Genomic DNA, 20712 nt, shown 5'->3' with positions numbered 1-20712 from the left:
CAAAATGTCAACTGTATACCCAGCATGCCCCGTCTTGTTTTACTATTTCTCATTTGCATTTATTATTAGTAATATGCTATATATTTAGCTCATTTATGCTGTATATTAATTACCTGTCTTCCCCCAATGAAATGTGAGCCCATGACAAAAGGACTTTTGTGGTTTTGTTCACTACGATTTTGTTCACAGGTCATGATCAGTAAATAGTTCCTCAATAAACTAGTTGGAATGTTTTTCCATTTGAATGTGTTCTTTTTCAATAAACTCTAAACACGCTCTGTTTTCTTTTCCTAAAGCTTAGAGTTCCATTTCTGATAGCCTTCTGAAATTTACATCCCAAAGGCCAACATCAGTATCTAGGAAGATGATTCTATCGAGAAGTCTCAAGGCACTTACTTTGCACTTAATAAGTCTGTAAAGCTATCAGGTGTCACACAACTCATATCCATTTGGTTACGTCGCTTTCCTCATCTACCGTGCTCAACCTCACACCATATTTTCCCCACGTTGTAGAAACTGGACCACTCTCTAAAACTGGTTCCGACCAAATTCTATGCACCCCATGCTTCAGAGCTCATAATCCCTTCTGCTGCCCTAATTTACTTTCCTGAAACTTAATACATTTACGTATTTCCACAATCATTAATTTTAACCCCAGCATGCCCAGCCCAGGTAATTTTTATGGGTCAAGAGGACCAAACGTTCTTATTTTGATGATTAGACATTGTGTTTACATTAAAATCAATCCAAATTTAATTGTTGTGTGTTTAATCTTCTCCAGCTGTGCCTGATAGCAAAAAAAAAAAGAAAAGGAATGACAGGGGTTTGCTTGAATTCAGAAATTCATTCATCAGAGTAACTCAGTTTCTTTTGCTTAAAATTAAAATGAAAACATTCCCCTGTAAGTTCCATCTCAAAAATCACATTGACAAAATAATGGATAAAAATTACTCTAAATTCGTAGGAAAAACATGCATACAAGGAAGGCTTAAAGAGGATGTATCAACAGATAAACGTTGGGTGATGGTATAAGTGATTTGCATTTTACTCTAAATTTGTAGGAAAAACATGCATACAAGGAAGCCTTAAAGAGAATATATCAACAGATAAACGTTGGGTGATGGTATAAGTGATTTGCATTTTCCTCTTTGCAAAATTTCTGCAATAAATATGTATTACTTTTAAATCAGAAAATAAAAAACATTATTTAGAAGTTAACTGTGTATAATTCTACGTTTTAGAAATCAACGTACGTTCTCAACTTAAGCAGTGTCTCCTGGTGAAGCGTGGTAACTTACCAGTGTTACGCCATCATTATTTTTCTCATTAACGTTTCCTCCACATGACAAGAAGTGTTTGACGTCTGTTAGCATGCTCATCGGTCTCTGAAGCTTCATCTGCCGCAGTGATGTCAGATCCACTCCTAGGGGGGGAAAGAGCCTTTTTCAAACAGAATGCACACTGCTTCTCAGCTGCAGGGGGTAAAAATTTAATTTTATCTTATATTTTTCAACGTGTTCCTTCCTCTTTGAAGCTCCTCTTCCAATTTGAATTCTCACTCAAAGCATCCATAATTGTTTCTCTTGGCAGGCAGTCTTATTTCCAGCTAGAGTCTTGAATAATTTTCCTCTTATTATATCCCCAAATGTGATAGGATGCCTTAGCCATGGCAGGCTTTCAGTGGATTTCTGTTTTAGTATAAATCATCAGCATAGACTGCCCAAAGTATGGTAAAGTACCTGCATTGGATTGAAATGAGTTGTAAAGACATACTTTCTGTTCCCTATGATTTTCCTCATTAAAATAGTTGCTCCTAAAAGCAATGCAGTGTCCTGGACTAGAAAAAGGATTTAGCGGGAAAACTGGAAAATTCTGAATAAAGCCTGTAGTTTACTTAACAGTATTGTACCATTGTTAACTTTCTTAGCGTGGATGAATACACCACGGCTGTGTGCATTTGTAATGCTAGGGGAATCTGGATGAAGGGTATCTGGGACCTCTCTGTACTATTTTTGCCACTTGCCTTCAAATTATTTTTTCAAGGACGCTCCAAATGATGGTTTCATGACTATCAATGTTAATAAGGAGAAATAAACTAAAATGGAGTGAAGACTGATAGCCCGGCTTCAATGCGGTGGGTGATTTGTGCAGAGAAGACTCAGTCCAGCTCACCTGCTCATACCTCTATCCAGTATATATTTCAACCTGAGCTTTCATGGTGGTGTAATCTCCATGGTAGCGTATATCTCTGCATTTCTGCATCCCCTGTCCCTAACGTTGGTTCCTGGACATAATAGGTGTTTACTAAGGGGAAATAATCCACCTCATTCCAAGTGAAAGTAATAATAACAGTCATAGTGAGATTAATGCCGCTGCTGCTGAGGAGATGACATCTGTCCCTCAGCAAGTGTTTGCTATGAGCCAGCCTCACTTCTGAGCAATTTCTATCTCTTATCTGATTGAGTCCTTGCCGCAAACATGGAGAGAGAGCAGTGGGCTCGAGCAAAAAGGCTGGAGTGATCCTCCTGGCTGTGCCTGGTCTGTGGCCGACCTCCCCAGGGTGACTCTGGGAAAGTTACTTAGCCTGATTGTCTGTATCCTCCGTCACTCAGATAATAATACGTATCCCAAAGGAACAAAGCTATGGGTAACGTTTATAAGAGCTGTCTGCGTGGCACAGCCCAGCATGGCGCCCATCGGCTGTCGTGTCCCCCTAGAGCGCACCACGCCTGCCTCCCTACATCCCTTGTTCTCCGAGCCTGGATGAACTCCAGAGCAGAAATGCTCTGGAGTTCTAGTGCTGTGTCTTGCACTTACTATTTGTGCCAGTGGGGGCAGGTAACTTATCCTCTGCCTCAGTTTCCTCATCTGCAAAAGGGGCTGACAGTTTATTTCACCAGTTGTCGTGAGAATGAGTCAAAACACATACAGCATATAAAACAGGATTTAGCTTGCAGGAAGCACTCAATGAAAGGGACCTGTCATTTCATTACCAGTCAGCCTTCTGGTACATGGATCACCTGCCACGCATTTAGGAGTGTTTTTCTTTACAATAAGGAGGCAGGGAAAAACCAAACAAAATAAAGCCAAATGCAATATTTGAATAGTGTAGCTTGTTTCAAACACTCAGTTCAAAGCAAACCCATTTTAGTAGACACATGAATGAGAAACACCAAAGCCACACCTCAGCTTCCTCATCATCAGACGCCATTGCAGAAGAACTGACAGATTTCCCTAATAGGCACATTGGAGGTTTCTAAACAACCAGCTAAAACTGGCACCCTATTCCTATTTTTAGGGTTATGGAATTTGACACGTGAGTCATATCTGGAAAACACTGTTTCTCAGATGTCAGTGTTCACTTTTGCATATGCTGAAGTAGCAGAAAAACCTAATGGCTGCCCTACTCTAAGGCCATATTATTTTAACTTTCATAATATTGCATGTTTACTGAAGTGGTATGCATCTTTTAGAGAATTATTTAAACATGTAATTAAAATTGAGTGATAAAAAAAGAATAGGGCTCAAAGATGAAAGACACAAATTAAAAGAGATTAGCTGTCACTCGTTTCAGACTCACGCACATTACAACATATTAGGTGGAAACAATCTATTTCTGGTGACTGTTGTGAAGATATGAGGGGAATATTATGACATTGTACCCCATTATTTTAAAACTTTATTTTGAATCAAATACGATACCGATTAAGATGTGGTTTTTAGATTTTTTCCGAGGTGTTCAGGGAAAAAAAAACCACAGATCTACTTTTGGTAAGACAATAGAATGGAAATCCCCTCACTTCTTGGTCAAATTTCTTAAGATGCTTCTGGAAAAAAGCCAAACAAGATGACTACAGCCCATAAGAAATCTATTCTTTTGTAGCGGATAACGGGCCAATCCTCTCTTTTTGAAAAGAAGTTCAGTTTTATTTTCATACTGTTTCTTGAAAAAATTAATACATGCCCTGCTTAGATTTACTATTTTGAAAGGAATTTAGTAATTTTTTGTTTAATTTCAGACATAAGAAACCAATCATTTACCTGAAATGCACAAGTTATTACATGTGATACTAATTACTGCTACCTGATTACATTTGATTATATCAATAAATGCTTGTGAAGAACCGAAACCACATTAACATCTCAAGTCAACCCGAACCTTATCTTACCCTTCCTTAACTGACCCTCTCAAGGTAATATTGTTTTGTAACAATTCAGCATTTCCTTTTCTCCATTATCCATCCTGTATCCGGGGTATTCTGTACCGCTATCACAGATAATTTTATCACTATGCTATGACATGACCCACCCCATGGTTGTACCCTGGGGTTCCCTAAGCTCCGAGAATTGCATCTAATCTCAATTTTTGTCACTATGTAAGCTTCCGAAGAGATCCCAGACTTGACGGAAGCAAAAAAGTGAAGCAGGCTAACGATGAACGTTGTTCTAGCAAAAGAGAAATAAACCAGTTTAAGCCAGAACGGTGTTGTAACCTCTACCAAACCCTTTCCCCCGACTCTGACCACAGGCTTAATGTGGGACCGTCCCAGGCAAATCGGGATCACTGTCACCCCAATAATGGGATGATCCCGAAGGGGTGGCTGAAGGAACAGCACTCTGAATGAACTTTGTTAAGCAGGAGAAACATACAAGGTCATTTGCAGACTGATGAATCTGGGAGTCTCTGAAAAACGCAGAGGGAGGGCTAAGTCTGGAGTTAAGAAGACCATTTTCCAAGGCTCTTCCAAAATAGAAAGACTGGGGTTTTAACTAGGGCAGTAATAGCGCGGCTGGTGAGATATGTGGACTTCTTAGAAAGATGTCAAGGAAAGAATCTGTAAGATTTGGTGACAATTCGACGTGAGGGATTCAGGAGAAGAAAAGTGATGTTCAGATACTCAGATTTCTGGGTGTAAAGGTAAAGAGAATACAGAGAGAGTGTGAAAGCACAACATGAAGGTCCACACTGGACACGTTATTTCAACTTGTCTGACATACAAGTCAAAGACACAAGACACGTAATGAAATTGCAGGTGCAAAGCAGAAGGTCTTGAAAGATATCTAAGCTGCAAGAGTAACCCTGGGGTCAGGTAGCTGCTAAGGACACTAGGAAGAGGGGAAGATGACCAGGGACAGCGTGTAGAGAGAAGATGCTCAAAGACAAAGCCTTGCGAACAACCAACTACGTAAGTGGTGCATCCAAAGGAAACTAAAAGAAGGGAGAAAAGCTATGGGCAGATCAGAGCAGGTGAGCCTTTTCATAGGAGAGTGTGATCAAGGTCACTGAACGTCACAGGGAGATGATGCAGGAGAGCAGAAAAGTGACAGCTGGATAGAGAGCCGAGGGCAGTGGCAATCACCGTAGGGACGTGTCCAGATCGGTAGGGGAGGAAGCAGAACTTCAGTGGGCTCAGGAGAGGAAATTAGGAACTCAGAAGAATTATGAGCCCTTTTTCTCAAAGGATGGATTTGAAAGACAGGAGAAAGGGCCACGGGTGATGCTATATGAAGGGCAAAGTAAAAAGGGTTGTTTTACTCTTCAGGGACTTGGAAACATAGACCTATGTGTCGTTTTCCACGGTGAGCATCTTTTCTGGACACCTTGAGCTCTCCCCGCAGTGATTCCTTTCTCTGCTGGCTCATTTAATAATCAGTTGCTTTCCTTGAACGCCAGCTGGCTTGTCGTGCACCGGAGATCTCATCTGCACCAGATGCTTGATCAGAACTCTTTGCTGTCTTGTTTTCCGGCCCAGGAAGCTCAGGCAGCGAGCTGAGGTTAATTGCCGTGACCAGGGGAACCGTGTATGCCAGCGGTGACGGTACAGTTAGAACCTGTGACCAGCGATTTTCCATGTAATCGGCGTGCTCGCTACCTGGCCTGTCTTCTCCCACATGTGTCCTCGTGTGACAGTGTGATAAGTACTCCGATTTGAAGCTGGATGATGCAGAGTGAGAATTCAAGGTTTTCCCCCGCCCAGTTAGAAGAACGCAGTGCACCAAATAATGAAAATCCCATCTTGGAACATTAGAAATTTCTAACAGTATCAGCCCATGCTGTCACAACCGATAACTCTAAAAGCGCACCAACGGGACAGGGGAGGATGCGGAGAATAAACTGAATTAGACAGTATTTACTGGAACTACGGCAGCTGATCCAGATAAGGAGGAAGGATGTGGGCAGAAATGGAACCAGACTGTGAATGGGGTGAAGGAGGTGCAGAAAGATGAAAGGCAGAGGCCAGTGCAACAGCAGGGACAAATGGAAAACAGAATTAAAAATGTAAGAGATGTTAAAGCGCATTTGTTCCGGCAAACATGTATCTCACAAACGGATTGTGACAGCCATCGTCGTGACAGATTTTCTCCTAACCATTCAGAGTCAGTATCTCCTTCTCAATTTTTTCCTTAATCATTTTTTTCTTTTTTTTTTTTTGCTGTACATGGGCCTCTCACTGTTGTGGCCTCTCCCGTTGCGGAGCACAGGCTCCGGACGCGCAGGCTCAGCGGCCATGGCTCACGGGCCCAGCCGCTCCGCGGCATGTGGGATCTTCCCGGACCGGGGCACGAACCCGTGTCCCCTGCAACGGCAGGCGGACTCTCAACCACTGTGCCACCAGGGAAGCCCTCCTTAATCATTTTTAAATCAGCCTCTTAAAGGAATACACTTATTTTTCTTTATATGGAATAGTAACACTGCTCTTACAAACACTCAGCGTCCTTAGCAAACAAAATGCTCCCGTGAGTTGGAAAGGTGAAGAAGTAAAGTTCATTCTTTTGCAAAGAAAGATACTTAATTTTAGTTGCCAAAGGGAAAGATACATGACTGTAGCTATTACAAATTCAGAACAATGAGAACAGGAAACGATCCCACAGAACTGGCACAGATAAATAAGACAGCCGCGTTCCTCACTCAGATTCAGAATCGCGCACTCCAAGTTAAGTTTTGCAAAGAGCCAAATGATAACCTTCCCAGCAGTGGAACAAGAAGTCACAGCTGACGAGACGCGAGAAAGCACTACGTCCCTCCTGTAGGAGTGGGTACCAGGGAGTGACTCTTCCCCACGGCCCGTCACCAGGGGCCACGACTTGGTGACCCTCAGAACCACGGCACAGCTCGCAGTTTCTCCAATGAAGATGACATCGCTTACCTTGCTTTCAGAATTAATGAGACAAGTTATTTTTTAAGAACCCACGGCTGCTAAGCACTAGTTATTATTGTTCTAAGCCCTCCTGAGAATAAACCTTTGGAGACAAGTGATCTGGAGCAGGTACAGAGCACAGAGAGCAGAGAGGCAGATGTGCAGGCTTTTCTTAGAGGCAAGAAGGATAGGGTCCCAGGCACGACGTGCCTCTTAAATATGCTGACCTTTTTCTCTGACAAAAGATCATACTTGAAGGAACTGGAATTTCTTTGGTGTTCTTTATACCTGAAGAGCTGAAAGAAAGAAAAAGGAACGACGGGGCACGCTCCTTTAGTTTAACACCATATGGGGCTCAGGGTTCCAAATGCCTCACACTTCGCCAAGGCTGAACTCACTCGGGAAATTATACCCTCAGGCTGTGTCAGCGAATACATTTGGGGGCCCAGCCTCATCGTTTCAGCCGGCACCATGACCGTGGGGCTTTCTTCTGACAAGGGTTGAGTTTCCATGTGTCCCCAGGAGTGGATGTTGGGATGCTGTGCAAACTGCCCTTGACTTTGGTCCTCACTCACCTGAGTGGGATTCTTCGGAGGCAGGACACTCCTAAGAGCACACACTTCACGTGAACCTCACGCTCATTAACTCAAAATTCACTTGTGCTGCTTCCCTTCCCTTCCCCTCCCAGTGGAGAACAGATTATAATTACAAACCCAGTCCGGCTAATTATGGACTTTGGATGCCTGTTAAAAGGTCCCTGCACGGGTTGGTCTCCAGATTTCCGCCAGCTTGCAAAACTGCACTGACTAAACCAACTATGAAACGCTGCACGGAACAAGACCTCATTTCACACAATCGAGGGAAACGACGTCCGTCTGAAATCATGTAAGCACACCTAAAATATATACACTTAAATTCTACCGCCCTATCTCTTCTTCTATCTTTCTATGGTTTTTCAAGGCATCTGCCTACCATTTTCATCCAGGTAGGTCAATAGGATGGAGCTCGATTCTGTCCCTTCTGTGGTATAGTCCAGTGGGATATTTCCATTGACGTCCTGGAGAAGGACATTAGCTCCAGCCTGTAAGTGAAACCGGACAAATTTAACATTATATATACTGTCAACATAGAAAGCAGATCCAAACTTTCATTTCTATCTTATTGAGGAAACAGACCCAGAAAAGTTTACGTTAGATACAGCCGGCAGGATCACATAGCAAATTGGAATTATTTTTGAAGACAAATTATATTAGATACTTTGTGAGAAACTCTCATGGTCCAAAAAGGTTCAACTGACCCTTGACAGGCAAGACCCTAGCCGCCAGTACACTCCTCCCCACACCCCTTGCCAAGCCCAGAGTACCCAATCCCTGGCTGCTAAGCCGGGCACGCCTCTATGCTGGCTGCCCTAGACATGTCTGGCTGTCCTAACACAAGAGAAGCGGCCCTGCCTTCAGAGTCTGAACGGAGAACTCCTGTATGAACTTTGATCTTCCCCAAACTAGCCTGTTAAATCTTCAAGCTCCTTGCTCTCCACAGAAACTCATTTGAGAGCTGTTCTCACACGACAGTCGTTTTAATAAAGGCTGAGCTAATGGCTTCTGGTTGGTTTTCCTCTTTCCAAAAACTGTTTTCCAACAAAAAGCATCATCTGTAGACATTAATGGATGGAACATATTACATACGACTATCACACACCTTTTAGCTTCAAAGGGCTCTCCCTCAAGCACCTCTCAGCCCACCGCTTGACTCTTTGCGCATCCCAGCCTAAATACAATGATAGACGCGCTTTCATTCTTAAAAATGTAGTCACATCAATTGTCACCCTTGCTCTACATTCTTTAATGAGCTCCGTAAAATTTATCAGGCAAGATTTCCTGTAGGCCTCCTCCCAATAACCTGTCACTAAACTCAGGCCAAACAAATGAAAGTTTCACCCTATTCTTCTTCCTGGAGTCTGTATTGCAATGTGGATACAGTTAACATGGTTCATATAATATCCAAATCCGTAACTTTACATAAAAAGGAACATCACATTAATAGCTTTATATATTAAAATGTGGGGTTTTGCCGTGTGTGTGTGTGTGTGTGTGTGTGTGTGTGTGTGTGTGTGTGTGCGATCTATATACTGCTTTCCTATACCTTAGCAAGTCTGCACAGGTTTTCCAAAAGACTGCTGTAATATAGTAAAAAGAAAATTAAAAAATAGGTCAAAGTGGTAGCATATTCCCTCCACGTAAGTTGTACTGCTCACCTTACCATCCAGAGTGAACCACATTATATTTTCTATAACCATACGAAGATACTTCTTTATTTGAACAGGTCAAGTTAGATATTTCAGAGTTCCCTTACCTAAGGAAAAGGTCATTATAAGGTCCTAAAGATTTCAGATTATCTTCTTAAAGTGCATTTCATTTTGTTTCGGTTATTCAGAGTTTGAAAAGAAGTTACTTGAGGCAATAGCCTTAAGTAGACTTTGCTAATGATTCCTTTCCTTTAGTCTCCAGCCAGGAGAATAACGTTTTGCATATCTACCCAAGCTTCATTGGTTAAAGAATCAATTAAGACACAGAACTACAGGGCATCCTTGCTGATTTCAATACTAAGAGGTGGGAGATAATCAGGTTACTCTTTTTTGCCAAGGCATAGAGTTTCAGAGAGGGTCTTATCCAACGCGATGCCCAGGGAGAGGGGGCACTGGGGGAGAATATTTTCTATTCTTTCAGGAGTAACGAGGCTCTTTCAAAGAGAGGGTGAAACTGAAACGCGGTGCTGAATGTTTTAGTTGGGTTCATTCATTGCAATTTCAACCCATTAATCCCCCACTGGTCTGTGCGGCTGAATGACCAGGTGTTATTTCCTGTAGAGACCTTCCTGGGGGGGTCGGGAACTTCCCTAATCACAGATCACATCTCATTCCTCTTCACATGCCCAACGGTGCCTGGGACATATTAGGCCCTAAAAACAACTGACTGAAACAAACTGAAAAATAAGCAAACGTTGAACTTAAACTAATTACTAAAAATTGAGGCAAAGAATTATGTTTTTCGTGATAATTATTTTTAACTACATTTTCTGACATTCATTTTTAAGAGTATATACACGAAATTACAAAATCACTCTGTGCATACTTAAGTTTCCTGCCTTCACTCTTTCTAGATGGATGACAATTGTGGGAGACCTTTTCTCCCTTCTTTCCCCTTTCCATCAGTCCCTCCCTCCCTCCCCCTCCCTCCCCTCCCCCCTCCGTCCCTCCCTTTCTTTCTTTCCTTGCCACTGGACATGGGTGAGACACCCCAGCTGCAGTGGCTCTACCCCCACCACTCAACTATCTGGTCTTAGTAGATGTCCCTAGAAGAGCTGATTCACGTGCCACAGAACATGTGTCCACATGATCCCCTGAAAAAGCTGTATTTCTTGACTTAGAATTCTGAAATTGTACAGACATATATAAAAATCCCATTGATAAGATTCATGGCTGATTATTACTCTTAGTCTGACTAACTCAGAAGGTAATGTGTTGTTAATGGGTCCCTCTGGAACTAAGACTAAGGCAAGTCCTTCAGTTGTGGCTTCAGGAAAATAAATCACGTCGTGATTGGTTTCATCAGGGAAGTAAATGTTATATTATGCAAAAGCAAACCCCTCAAATGCTTTTGCAGTTGAGGACTGCATAGTTCCTACCGGGAGCCCTGAATACATTTCCTTTCTCATTATGCAAGCTGGAAGGCCACCCCATCTCCAATTTGTCCTACACTCTGTTCCTGGAGTATTGGAAATAGAACTCAAATGCCTCATTCTTCTCAAGTAGGAATCTTATTTACTGCATGTCAGATGACATATGAACAAATAAATGCACATTTCCTGTAAATAAACATTTTATTAGTTTATGTAGCAGTTTAATGTCAATGAATAAACTTGCCGATTGTTTCATTTAGTAATAATTCCCCAGCACATTAAAACTGAAATTTTAATGACAGGTACCTGGTGGACTTTTAATAAGCAAATACCACTTTTTTAATATAAAACTTTATTGGAGTGTAATTGCTTCACAATACTGTGTTAGTTTCTGTTGTACAACAAAGTAAATCAGCCATATGCAGACATATGTCCCCATATCCCCTCCCTCTTGAGCCTCCCTCCCACCCTCCCTATCCCACCCCTCTAGGTCATCACAAAGCACCGAGCTGATATCCCTGTGCTATGCGCCTACTTCCCACTAGCTAACTATCTTACATTTGGTAGTGTATATATGTCGCTGCTACTCTCACAATGCAATCCCTATCAAACGACCGATGGCATCTTTCACAGAATTAGAACAAAAATTTTACAATTCGCATGGAAACACCAAAGACCCCGAACAGCCAAAGCAATCTTGAGAAAGAAAAATGGAACTGGAGGAATCAGGCTCCCTGACTTCAAATTATACTACAAAGCTATAGTAATCAAGACAGTATGGTACTGACACAAAAACAGAAATATAGATCAATGGTACAAGACAGAAAGCCCAGAGATAGGCCCATGCACATGTGGTCACCTAATTTATGACAAAAGAGGCAAGAATATACAATGGAGAAAAGACAGCCTCTACAATAAGTGGTGCTGGGAAAACTGGACAGCTACATGTAAAAGAATGAAATTAGAACACTACCTAACACTATACACACAAATACCACTTTTTATATGCAAATAATTTTAGTAACTTTTTATTTTGATATAACTTCAAGTTTACTCCAAGTTGCAAGAATAGTACAAAGAAGTCCTATATATCTGTTATGGGTTGAATTACATCCCCCCAAAAAGCAATGTTGAAGCCCTAACCCCTGGTACCTGTGAATGTGAACCTATTTGGAAATAGGACCACTGCTGATGAGAATAGCTAAGATGCAGTCATTCTGGAGTAAAGTAAATGACAGGTGTCCTTACAAAAAGAGGGTTATTGGGGACACAGACACAGAGGATGAGACAGCCACGTGAGGATCGAGGCAGAGATCGCAGGGACACTGCCACAAGCCATTGAGTACCTGAGACCACCAGGAGCTCAAAGAGACACAGAAGGATGCTTTCCCATAAGTTTCAGAGGGAGCACAACCCTGCCGACACCTCGCCTTTGGACTCCTGGCCTACAGAACTGTGAGGCAACAAGTTGCTTGAAACCATCCAGTGTGTAGAACTGCATAACGGCAACGCTAGGAAACCCTTTACCCAACTTCACCAATTATTTACACTTTTCCCCTATTTTTGCTTTCTCTGTCTCTTTTATTTTTCCTGAATCTTGTAAAAGTGAGTCACAGGCACCACGTCCCTTCACCCCTAAATATTTTAGTATGTACATCATGAAAATAAGGATATTCTTTTGCGTAAGTGTTATCAAAATCAGAAAGTCTGGCATCACTAAATTCCATTATATAAAGCACAGTCCACATCCAAGTTTCATTAATTTTTTCAATGACATCCTTGATCGCTATCACCCCGTGGCTCAGGACAGAATGAGGGGTTACCTGGGGCATTTTCTTTTCCTTTCCCTTTAGCCTTCTTCCACTTGAAACAGTTCTTCTGTCTTCTTCTTTAAGACCTTCTCTCATAGGTCCTTCCAATGAGATTTTTGGCAGGCAACCACAGAGGGGATACTGTGTTCTTCCCGTGGTGCCTTTTCATTTAAGGCCCACCCAGATCTCTCTCCCACCTCAAAATCCTTAATCACATTTGCAAAGTCTTTTCTGCCACGTAAGACTAAAACATTTTTACAAAAAGGGAACAGTGCCTTTTTCTTCCAAAGGGTTCCTAACAGACTATGTTACCATAAGTTACATACATAATCTGCTTCTGGAAGTTGGATTTTACACCTGTTAGTCAATTCTTCCCTATAATTAGTTTAAATGAGGTTTTATTCTTAGTAAGATGTAAGGGACATTACATTGGTGATCTGACTGGAAGATGAAGACGGAGAGGGCTTTCTCCCTCGTCCTGGAATGAGTGACAACCATGGGAAAAATTCGCACACCAGGATCAGGGCAAGTGGTGTAACTATGATGTAAAGGTGAGAAGAGCATGTAGTAGAAAGTATATTGACTTTGGACCACAACCTGTGTTTGAATCCTAGCTTTCCCATGAATATTGTTACCTCAGGAGGTTAGGGTGTCTGATCCAGTGGTATGTGGTCTTTGAAGAGTTTTGTTTTTAAAATAAACGACATAGGCAGCTTGGGGGGGAAAAAAAAAAAAAAAGGTGCCAGAAGACTCCTGATGTTCCTTGACCCGGTGGTGATGAAGATAACTTTGATCACTTGGTTGAGTGATGTTTTTAGACTGTCAAGTTGCGGCTGAGAACCCACGGGTTCATACTGATATCAGTAACGAAATGAATCCCTGACTACAGGGGAGAAGAAAGCTCTTCCTTGTGATAGAATACCAACTGGTACATGTAGCAGGAATGATAAGGTTAGAATTTAGCATTCATTAGAGTAACAATTCAGATGAGAGTCACCGGGGATGCTAAAACTATTGGAAATACTGGAGTATTGGAAAGGTCAAAGTTTGGGAGAATCACTGATGAGGAATCAAATATTTACAGTCTGCAAACACCTTGCCACAAAATATTCCATTTAAATATAAGAATGCTGGCATCAAACATGATAGGGAAAATAGAAAAGTGTGAGTGGGCATTTGGTGCTTTTGAATTGCAGAGTTTCTCTTCTTTTTTTAATTGAAGTAGGGTGGATTTACAATGTTGTGTTAACTTCTGCTGTACAGCAAAGTGACTCAGTTATACATTCTTTTTTATATTCTTGTTTATCCCAGGAGTTTCTCTTCTTTGAACAGGAAATTTTGTACTCCTGTGCTAAGGTAAAGGTTATCCCAAACTAATATATAACACACACGCAATTATTTTAGGACAGAGAACATGCTATTGGCATCCTGTAAGCTTTTGTTTTAAGGACACTGGGAATTGTATTGTGAGACCAGAGAGTGTCTCTAATCTCCCTCACATCTTCCAAGTGCCACGTCGTCTGGACCCCATCGTCCCTCCAACCCATTATTTCCACCGGCCTCTGGCTCACTGTCCTCCAGCCCCACAGGCCTCCTTCCTGTCCCTCACGTAATGCCCGGCTCCCACTGACTTCACCTGCTGGTCCAGCTGCCTGGAACACTTTCTCCCTTGGGCATCTTGAGATGGCTGTTCCTTTACAGCTTCTTCATCGAATCGCTGTTTAAAAGTCCCCATCCCCCAATACTTCATCACTTCTCATCACCTTACTCTGTTCTAATTTTCTCACAGTGATGATTATGATCCGATGTCTTAAGCACACACATATGTACTTATTGACAATATCCCACACTAGATTTCAAGCTCCATGAGAGAAAATACTTTGATATTTCTATATCTCCGGGATCTAATACAGGCTCTATGTGCTCAGAAAACGATTATTAGTAAATAAATGAATGAATTATTAAAACTGTTAAATTATGTATTTATATATTTTTTTTCTACTTATATATTCTTTTATTTTTATTTTATCACTGACAATTTGAAATGTTAGAACTTTCATTTTGTTTTGTGTTCTTATCAAACTTTTATTTTGGACACTGAAATTTGAATTTCACATAATTTTCACAGATCACAAAATATCCTTCTTTTTTTTTTTTTAATAAACTTTATTTTATTTTATTTTTTGGCCACACTGCACGGCACATGGGATCTTAGTTCCCTGACCAGGGAGCGAACCAGTGGCCCCTGCAGTGGAAGCGTGGAGTCTTACCCACTGGACTGTTAGGGAAGTCCCTCTTCTTCTTTTGATATTTTCCACCATTTAAAAATGGAAATGTTAGGGCTTCCCTGGTGGTGCAGTGGTTGAGAGTCCGCCTGCCGATGCAGGGGACGCAGGTTCATGCCCCGGTCTGGGAAGATCCCATGCCGCGGAGCGGCTGGGCCCGTGAGTCATGGCCGCTGAGCCTGTGCGTCCGGAGCCTGTGCTCTGCAACGGGAGAGGCCACAACAGTGAGAGGCCCGCGTACCGCCAAATAAAAAAAAAAAAAAAAATGGAAATGTTAGCTTACAGGCCATCAAAACAGAGAGTGGGCTGGATTTGTCTCATGGGGCCTACCTAGTTTGCAGACCCTTGGAAAAGAATAAAATATAGAATGTCAAACACAGAAGAATACAAGCTCTCAAAATCTTGTTTAAAATTTGAGCTCCATTATTTGCATTTATTTTCTTTTTTTCCAGCTTTATTAAGATATAATTGGCATAGAACACTGTGTAATTTTAAGATGTACAACGTGATGATGTGATATAGGTATATATTGTAAAATTGTAGCTTTTTAAAATTCGCAGTTTTAATTCTAGGAAAAGCTATTTCTTAACATGTTCATGGCTACTGTATCCCCTTTCTAAATAATCTATTCAAGTGCTTCGGCTATTTAAAAATTGAGACTGTATATTTGTTAATATTTTAAAGTGCTTATAATATTTTAGCACAAACTCTACGGAAGAAAGAGCAAAAATTGTAAAAACCAATCTATTGGCATAGTTACATATTCAGACATAATAAACCGTAAAGGGCTAATAAAACTTAATTTGATTTTCATTATGTTTTTCGCAAATATAATCATCTGACACATTACATAAATTGTTTGATTTAAATTTGACTGCAAACTATATTGTAAAATACTTTGTACTATAATCCATACCCTATAAAATTTGGGGGTACATTTAGCTTATCGCCTCCAAGAAACCAGTTAAAGATTGTCCCCACATTTTTCCAATTCATTTGATCAAAAATACCCTGTGTTTGGGAAATGCAATAATATTCACTGCTGAACTATTCATGGAGTCTCATATTAAATAAGAAAACTTTCTATCCTACAAGCAATGCACACTCAAAAGAAAGGGAAATATTTAGATAAAAACAAGAAACCTAAATGGGGTTTCTTACACAGAAGAAGTCTGTAAATTTGTACGTCTGTATTGTCCACTATTTTGCATTAATTAAGGTAAAAAGTTTGGTGAAACTATTGGAAAATGGAACGTTAGAACACAGGGAGCTGCAACACAGGAACACAAAGGATGGGGAGGTGTGGGTTAGAGGTGGCGGAAAACGGGAGAAATGGGGGGAATCTGGCTTGGCCTCAGGGAAGGCTGGCTCTGAGTGCCGGGTTTCGGCTCACTGGTTTTGTGACCAAGGGCAAACCACCCAGTTCTGCCTTTCAGTTTGCAAAGTGGAGCCAACTCTTAGTCTATAATGTGTAGAAGCGTTATCTTCAGTATAAGCCTATGCGGTACCCAGCCCAGGGCTAGGCACTCAACAAATGGTAGCTACCCTAATAATTAATTGGAAGAGAAAGAATATCTTATTATATATGTTATTTGCAAAGACAACCATTAGATCACCCATCCTTCTCGGCAAGCACAGTTTTTAGCTAGGTTTAAGAATTAAAATCCAGAAAATGGGACAGAATGAAAAAATTGCTTAGACATAGGACCGTACAGCCCAGAGCTCTTTGAAATATTAAAGATGGCAGGTTTGGCTTGGTTGGATTTCTCTCTTGCACCCCGCTTACTTTTTTTTTTTTTTTTTTTTGAATTTATTTTTGGCTGTGTTGGGTCTTCGTTGCTGCGCGCGGGCTTTCTCTAGTTGCGGCGAGCGGGGGCTACTCTTTGTTGCAGTGTGTCGGCCTCTCACTGTACTGGCTTCTCTTGTTGCGGAGCACGGGCTCTAGGTGCGTGGGCTTTAGTAGCTGTGGCGTGCAGGCTCAGTAGTTGTGGCTTGTGGGCTCAGTAGTTGTGGCTCACGGGCTCTTCAAGGAATTCATGGAAAAGACTCTGACAAGTACAGGTTTCTGGTAACTGACCATACTGCTGAACTGCATGAATAAGCATTTTCAGAACTCTAATGGAAAAACTGATGAATTCATAAAAGTGCCAACAAAAGATCAAGATGAAAAAAAAATTAATTACATGAGACTGAGTGAACTGATGAGGATGAGTATAATTTTTGTGACTTTCTGTTTGAAGTAAAAAAAAAAAAAAAAAAAAAAACAAGCAAACCCAAAGAGTCCCCCAAAATTGAAACCTAAAATCATGAAGAAAAAGGATGGTAGATAATCACCCAAAAGGGCAAGCAGATGCCGTCAGAGATGACAAATGCTCACATTTCTGTGCAGTACCTGCCCTCTCTACTCTGCATCATTGTATACTCTTTATTATTCTTGAAATAGACAGTTGGCAAGAATGCTATTTTATTCTGAATACTCAAGCCACCAAAAGGAACTGGTGAAGAAACACATAAACCTGGCTACCCCAAGCCGTTGAATTGCAATCTCTCCCCAAACCTCAGCTGAGACATCAGAGTTGAAATCCCTGCAGCAGTCAGAGGGATGCTGTCAGGTACGGCGTGTACCAGCAGAAACCTGTAACAGAGTGAATTAGCCCTGACAGCCACCAGTGAAAAGGGCTGAGAAGGAAGGACTCGTTGTCTGGGCACAGGCCTTCCTGTCCCTCCTGTTACCTGAATCAGACCAACCAGAGGACTGCTGAGCTGCTACCTGCCTGAGATCATGAAAACTTAGTGAACCGAAGCAGAAATTTCATGCATCTCTGGTCCCAAGCAGAGACTTTCCCACCAGTTTCCATTGTTTAAGCAGTGACAGAAAACTAGGAGCACGTAATTTTCCTTTGGATTCTAGATTTTTGGGCAGATAACATAGGAGGTGATACTGCTGGGGAATCCATTTATTCATTAAGGAACTATGCATTCAGCGCTAATTACGATGAAAGTGTGCTTTGATATTTTAATGATTGCAACTTTTTATGGTAATAAAAAATTAAAAACCTGTATTAATTTTTACAGCTCCCTCTGCAAACATCCTGAGGTCAGTAATTATTACTTTGGGAGCACATAAATATTTATGTGTAGCATGGCTGCCATGCTAAGTAACAAACCACGCCAAGAAAAGAAAACCTGTAAGAAAGAAAAGGTAATTGTAGAATTCCAAGGGACTGGGGTGTGAATGGCATTTACGTTCACGCTAAAGAAACCTCTAATACTAACCTGACAGAAGTTTGCGGTGATGAAAAGGGGAAGACGGGCACATGGGCAGAATGGGTGTATCCAGCGGGGGCTGGGAGTGTCAAACAATAGCTGAATCCCTGTCTTCTAGGCTGAATATGAAAAATCAAGGTGTAGCAATATTAACATAGTTATTTAACACGAAATACATATAAAAGTCAGAGGAACCATCTAAAAGAGTTGAAGGTGGTTGTATTTGGGAAGAAAAATTCGAAGGGTAGAGGTGAAGGGAACGGCTGAGTTTTACACAGCTTCCAACAAGCCTTGTAAAACTATGTGGCTTTTAAAAACATGGGTACGCATGACAGGTAAAAATCTCAAGTGAAAAATAAACAGAATGGCCTGCAGAAAAATATGTGATGAGCACTTCCCTGGTGGCGCAGTGGTTGAGTCCGCCTGCCGATGCAGGGGACACGGGTTCGTGCCCCGGTCCTGGAAGATCCCACACACACGTGTAGGGAAGAGGGAGAGGGGAGAGAGACTGATTTAAAAATACATCAAAATATATTCTATGTGATGGAATTGTTAGTGATATTAAATTTCGATACATCTGTGGGTGTCCTTCAATTTTCTACAATAAACGTGTGATATTTATGTTGAGAAAACTGTGTTTCAAACTAAACAATGAACAAAACTATGAAACAAGATGAAAACACACGAGCATTCTCTTGGGGCCCTGGCAAGTTTCAAATCTACTAAATTCCAAGGTGAGGAGTAACACTTGAGACAAATTAACGATTATCCAGTGACCTGGCGCAAGTAACATCTGAATCAATTGGCGCAAGTAACATCTGAATCAATTAATGGCCTGAATATAAAGGTCAGCCATCCAATTAAAAGATACAATTTCGTGAGCAAGCCTGTTGAATATGCATTTCTGAGAAAGAAGCTAAGAAAAGAAATCATGGGTTCTAGCGTTAGTAAAGAGCCCGGTATGGTTCGGGTAAGTTCAGTATCATCTCAAGGCCCGTGCAAATATCACGTTTCCTACTAAGCCTCTCATTTCTTCCTACAGGAGGTTTTTTGGGGACCACACAAAACTTAGTAAATACTTATTGACTAAGACCTTATATGAAAGAGCCAGGACCCTCCCACCTCATTCATCCTTTACAGAATCATTCTCCAATACCAGTCTGATGTTTACTCTGCTTTTTAAAAAGTCTGTTTCACTAATCTGAATACTTTATACCTGCTCTGAGAACATATAGTTTTCGGGTCTGTTTACCAATAAGCTGAAAATATAGACCTTTCATACTTTCTGTCCCTTAATTTTGTGCTGCTGGCCTTCGTGCGTGGTGTTTATCTCCAGTGCCTTATGATGTCAGCACCTCTCTTTTTCTTTCTTTAGTCTAGAATATTCTATTACAGTTTTCATGTTCCACACTGTAATATTTAGGTATGTACACAAGGGAAACCACATAAGGTTTACTATGTTTTTACATTCGATCTAGGGATGCAGTTTGCAAATTTCTTAGGTTTGCTTCTCCATGTTTGAATGACTAGCTTCCCCTGTAATTAGTATAGTCCCCCCAACGCCATAGGGAAGCTCTCAAGGCATTTTTCCCCTTGACTTTCACGACAGTGCAAGCTTCTGGTTCGCCGTCTAAATCTGGCTTCCCTTTCTCAGTCTTCTTTGCAGCCTCCTGTTTCTCTCCGAATCTTTTAATTCGCTTTCTTTGGACCCTTTTTCAAATGTTCTTTTTTTCGGACTTCACATTTTCATGGGTTGATCTGATTACTCAAGGGCTTCTGTTACCCTGTGCATGCAGATAAGACTTTTCTCTCTCTCCTGAGTTCCAGAACCAACTGCCTCCTAGATTCCTCCAGGTGGATGCTTTCCGTGGGTCCTGAGCTTCATATATTCAAAAAGGCATGCATGGTCCCTACGTAGAAAGATTTTTCCGCTGGTGTTTGCTTGCTTTGTAATTGCACCCTCCCTCCCAATTTCCCCAAATCAGAAAGCTTGGGTTCATTCTAATATTCCCTCCCTTCTTTAATGCCTACCTTTGAAAAATCAACATTACTATTGATTTCAATTCAAAATATAACATCACTATTTCCTTCGTCCTCGTGGCTCCCACCCTCAACCCGCAATCCCTGACCTGGGATTTATGAAATGTTCTCCCAAAGGCAGTGCCTCCAATTAGATGCCCCTTCTGTCTACCCCACTGCTGCCCAGGTCTTAGACCAGATCAGACACTCCATACTTGAGTTTCCAGAGTGCCCTTTACTAGCTCCTCACAGGACTCACTGAAAGCTAAGATTTGATGCATGACATGCATAAAAATATTTATGTAAACATATTAATAATTATACACTAAGTAATGAATTCGTGTTTAATCTCATTTTGTACTTTCCCTACTATTCTCAGGAGCAAGCCCAGCACCTGGCACACAGCAGACCCTCAAGTAAAGAATATGTTAAAGGAAGGAAGGAAGGAAGGAATTGATTCTCATAGTAAGTTAACCAGAGATCGTTTGAAAACAGTGTTTCCATTATTATCCT

The 20712-nt window shown here is 41.3% G+C and overlaps 1 protein-coding gene across 1 annotated transcript in view; it reads right to left on the bottom strand.

The window, feature by feature from the left end:
• Positions 1 to 20712, bottom strand: part of MYO16 (myosin XVI) — a 411612-nt gene that overhangs the window by 313318 nt on the left and 77582 nt on the right. Inside the window, 2 exon segments of the mRNA XM_032611435.1 lie at positions 1299 to 1423; positions 8112 to 8220. Coding sequence (XP_032467326.1) covers positions 1299 to 1423; positions 8112 to 8220 — 234 coding nt within the window.

Source organism: Phocoena sinus, chromosome 18, assembly GCF_008692025.1.
Source record: "Phocoena sinus isolate mPhoSin1 chromosome 18, mPhoSin1.pri, whole genome shotgun sequence".
NCBI lineage: Eukaryota > Metazoa > Chordata > Mammalia > Artiodactyla > Phocoenidae > Phocoena > Phocoena sinus.
This window is presented reverse-complemented; position numbering and strand designations above follow the sequence as displayed.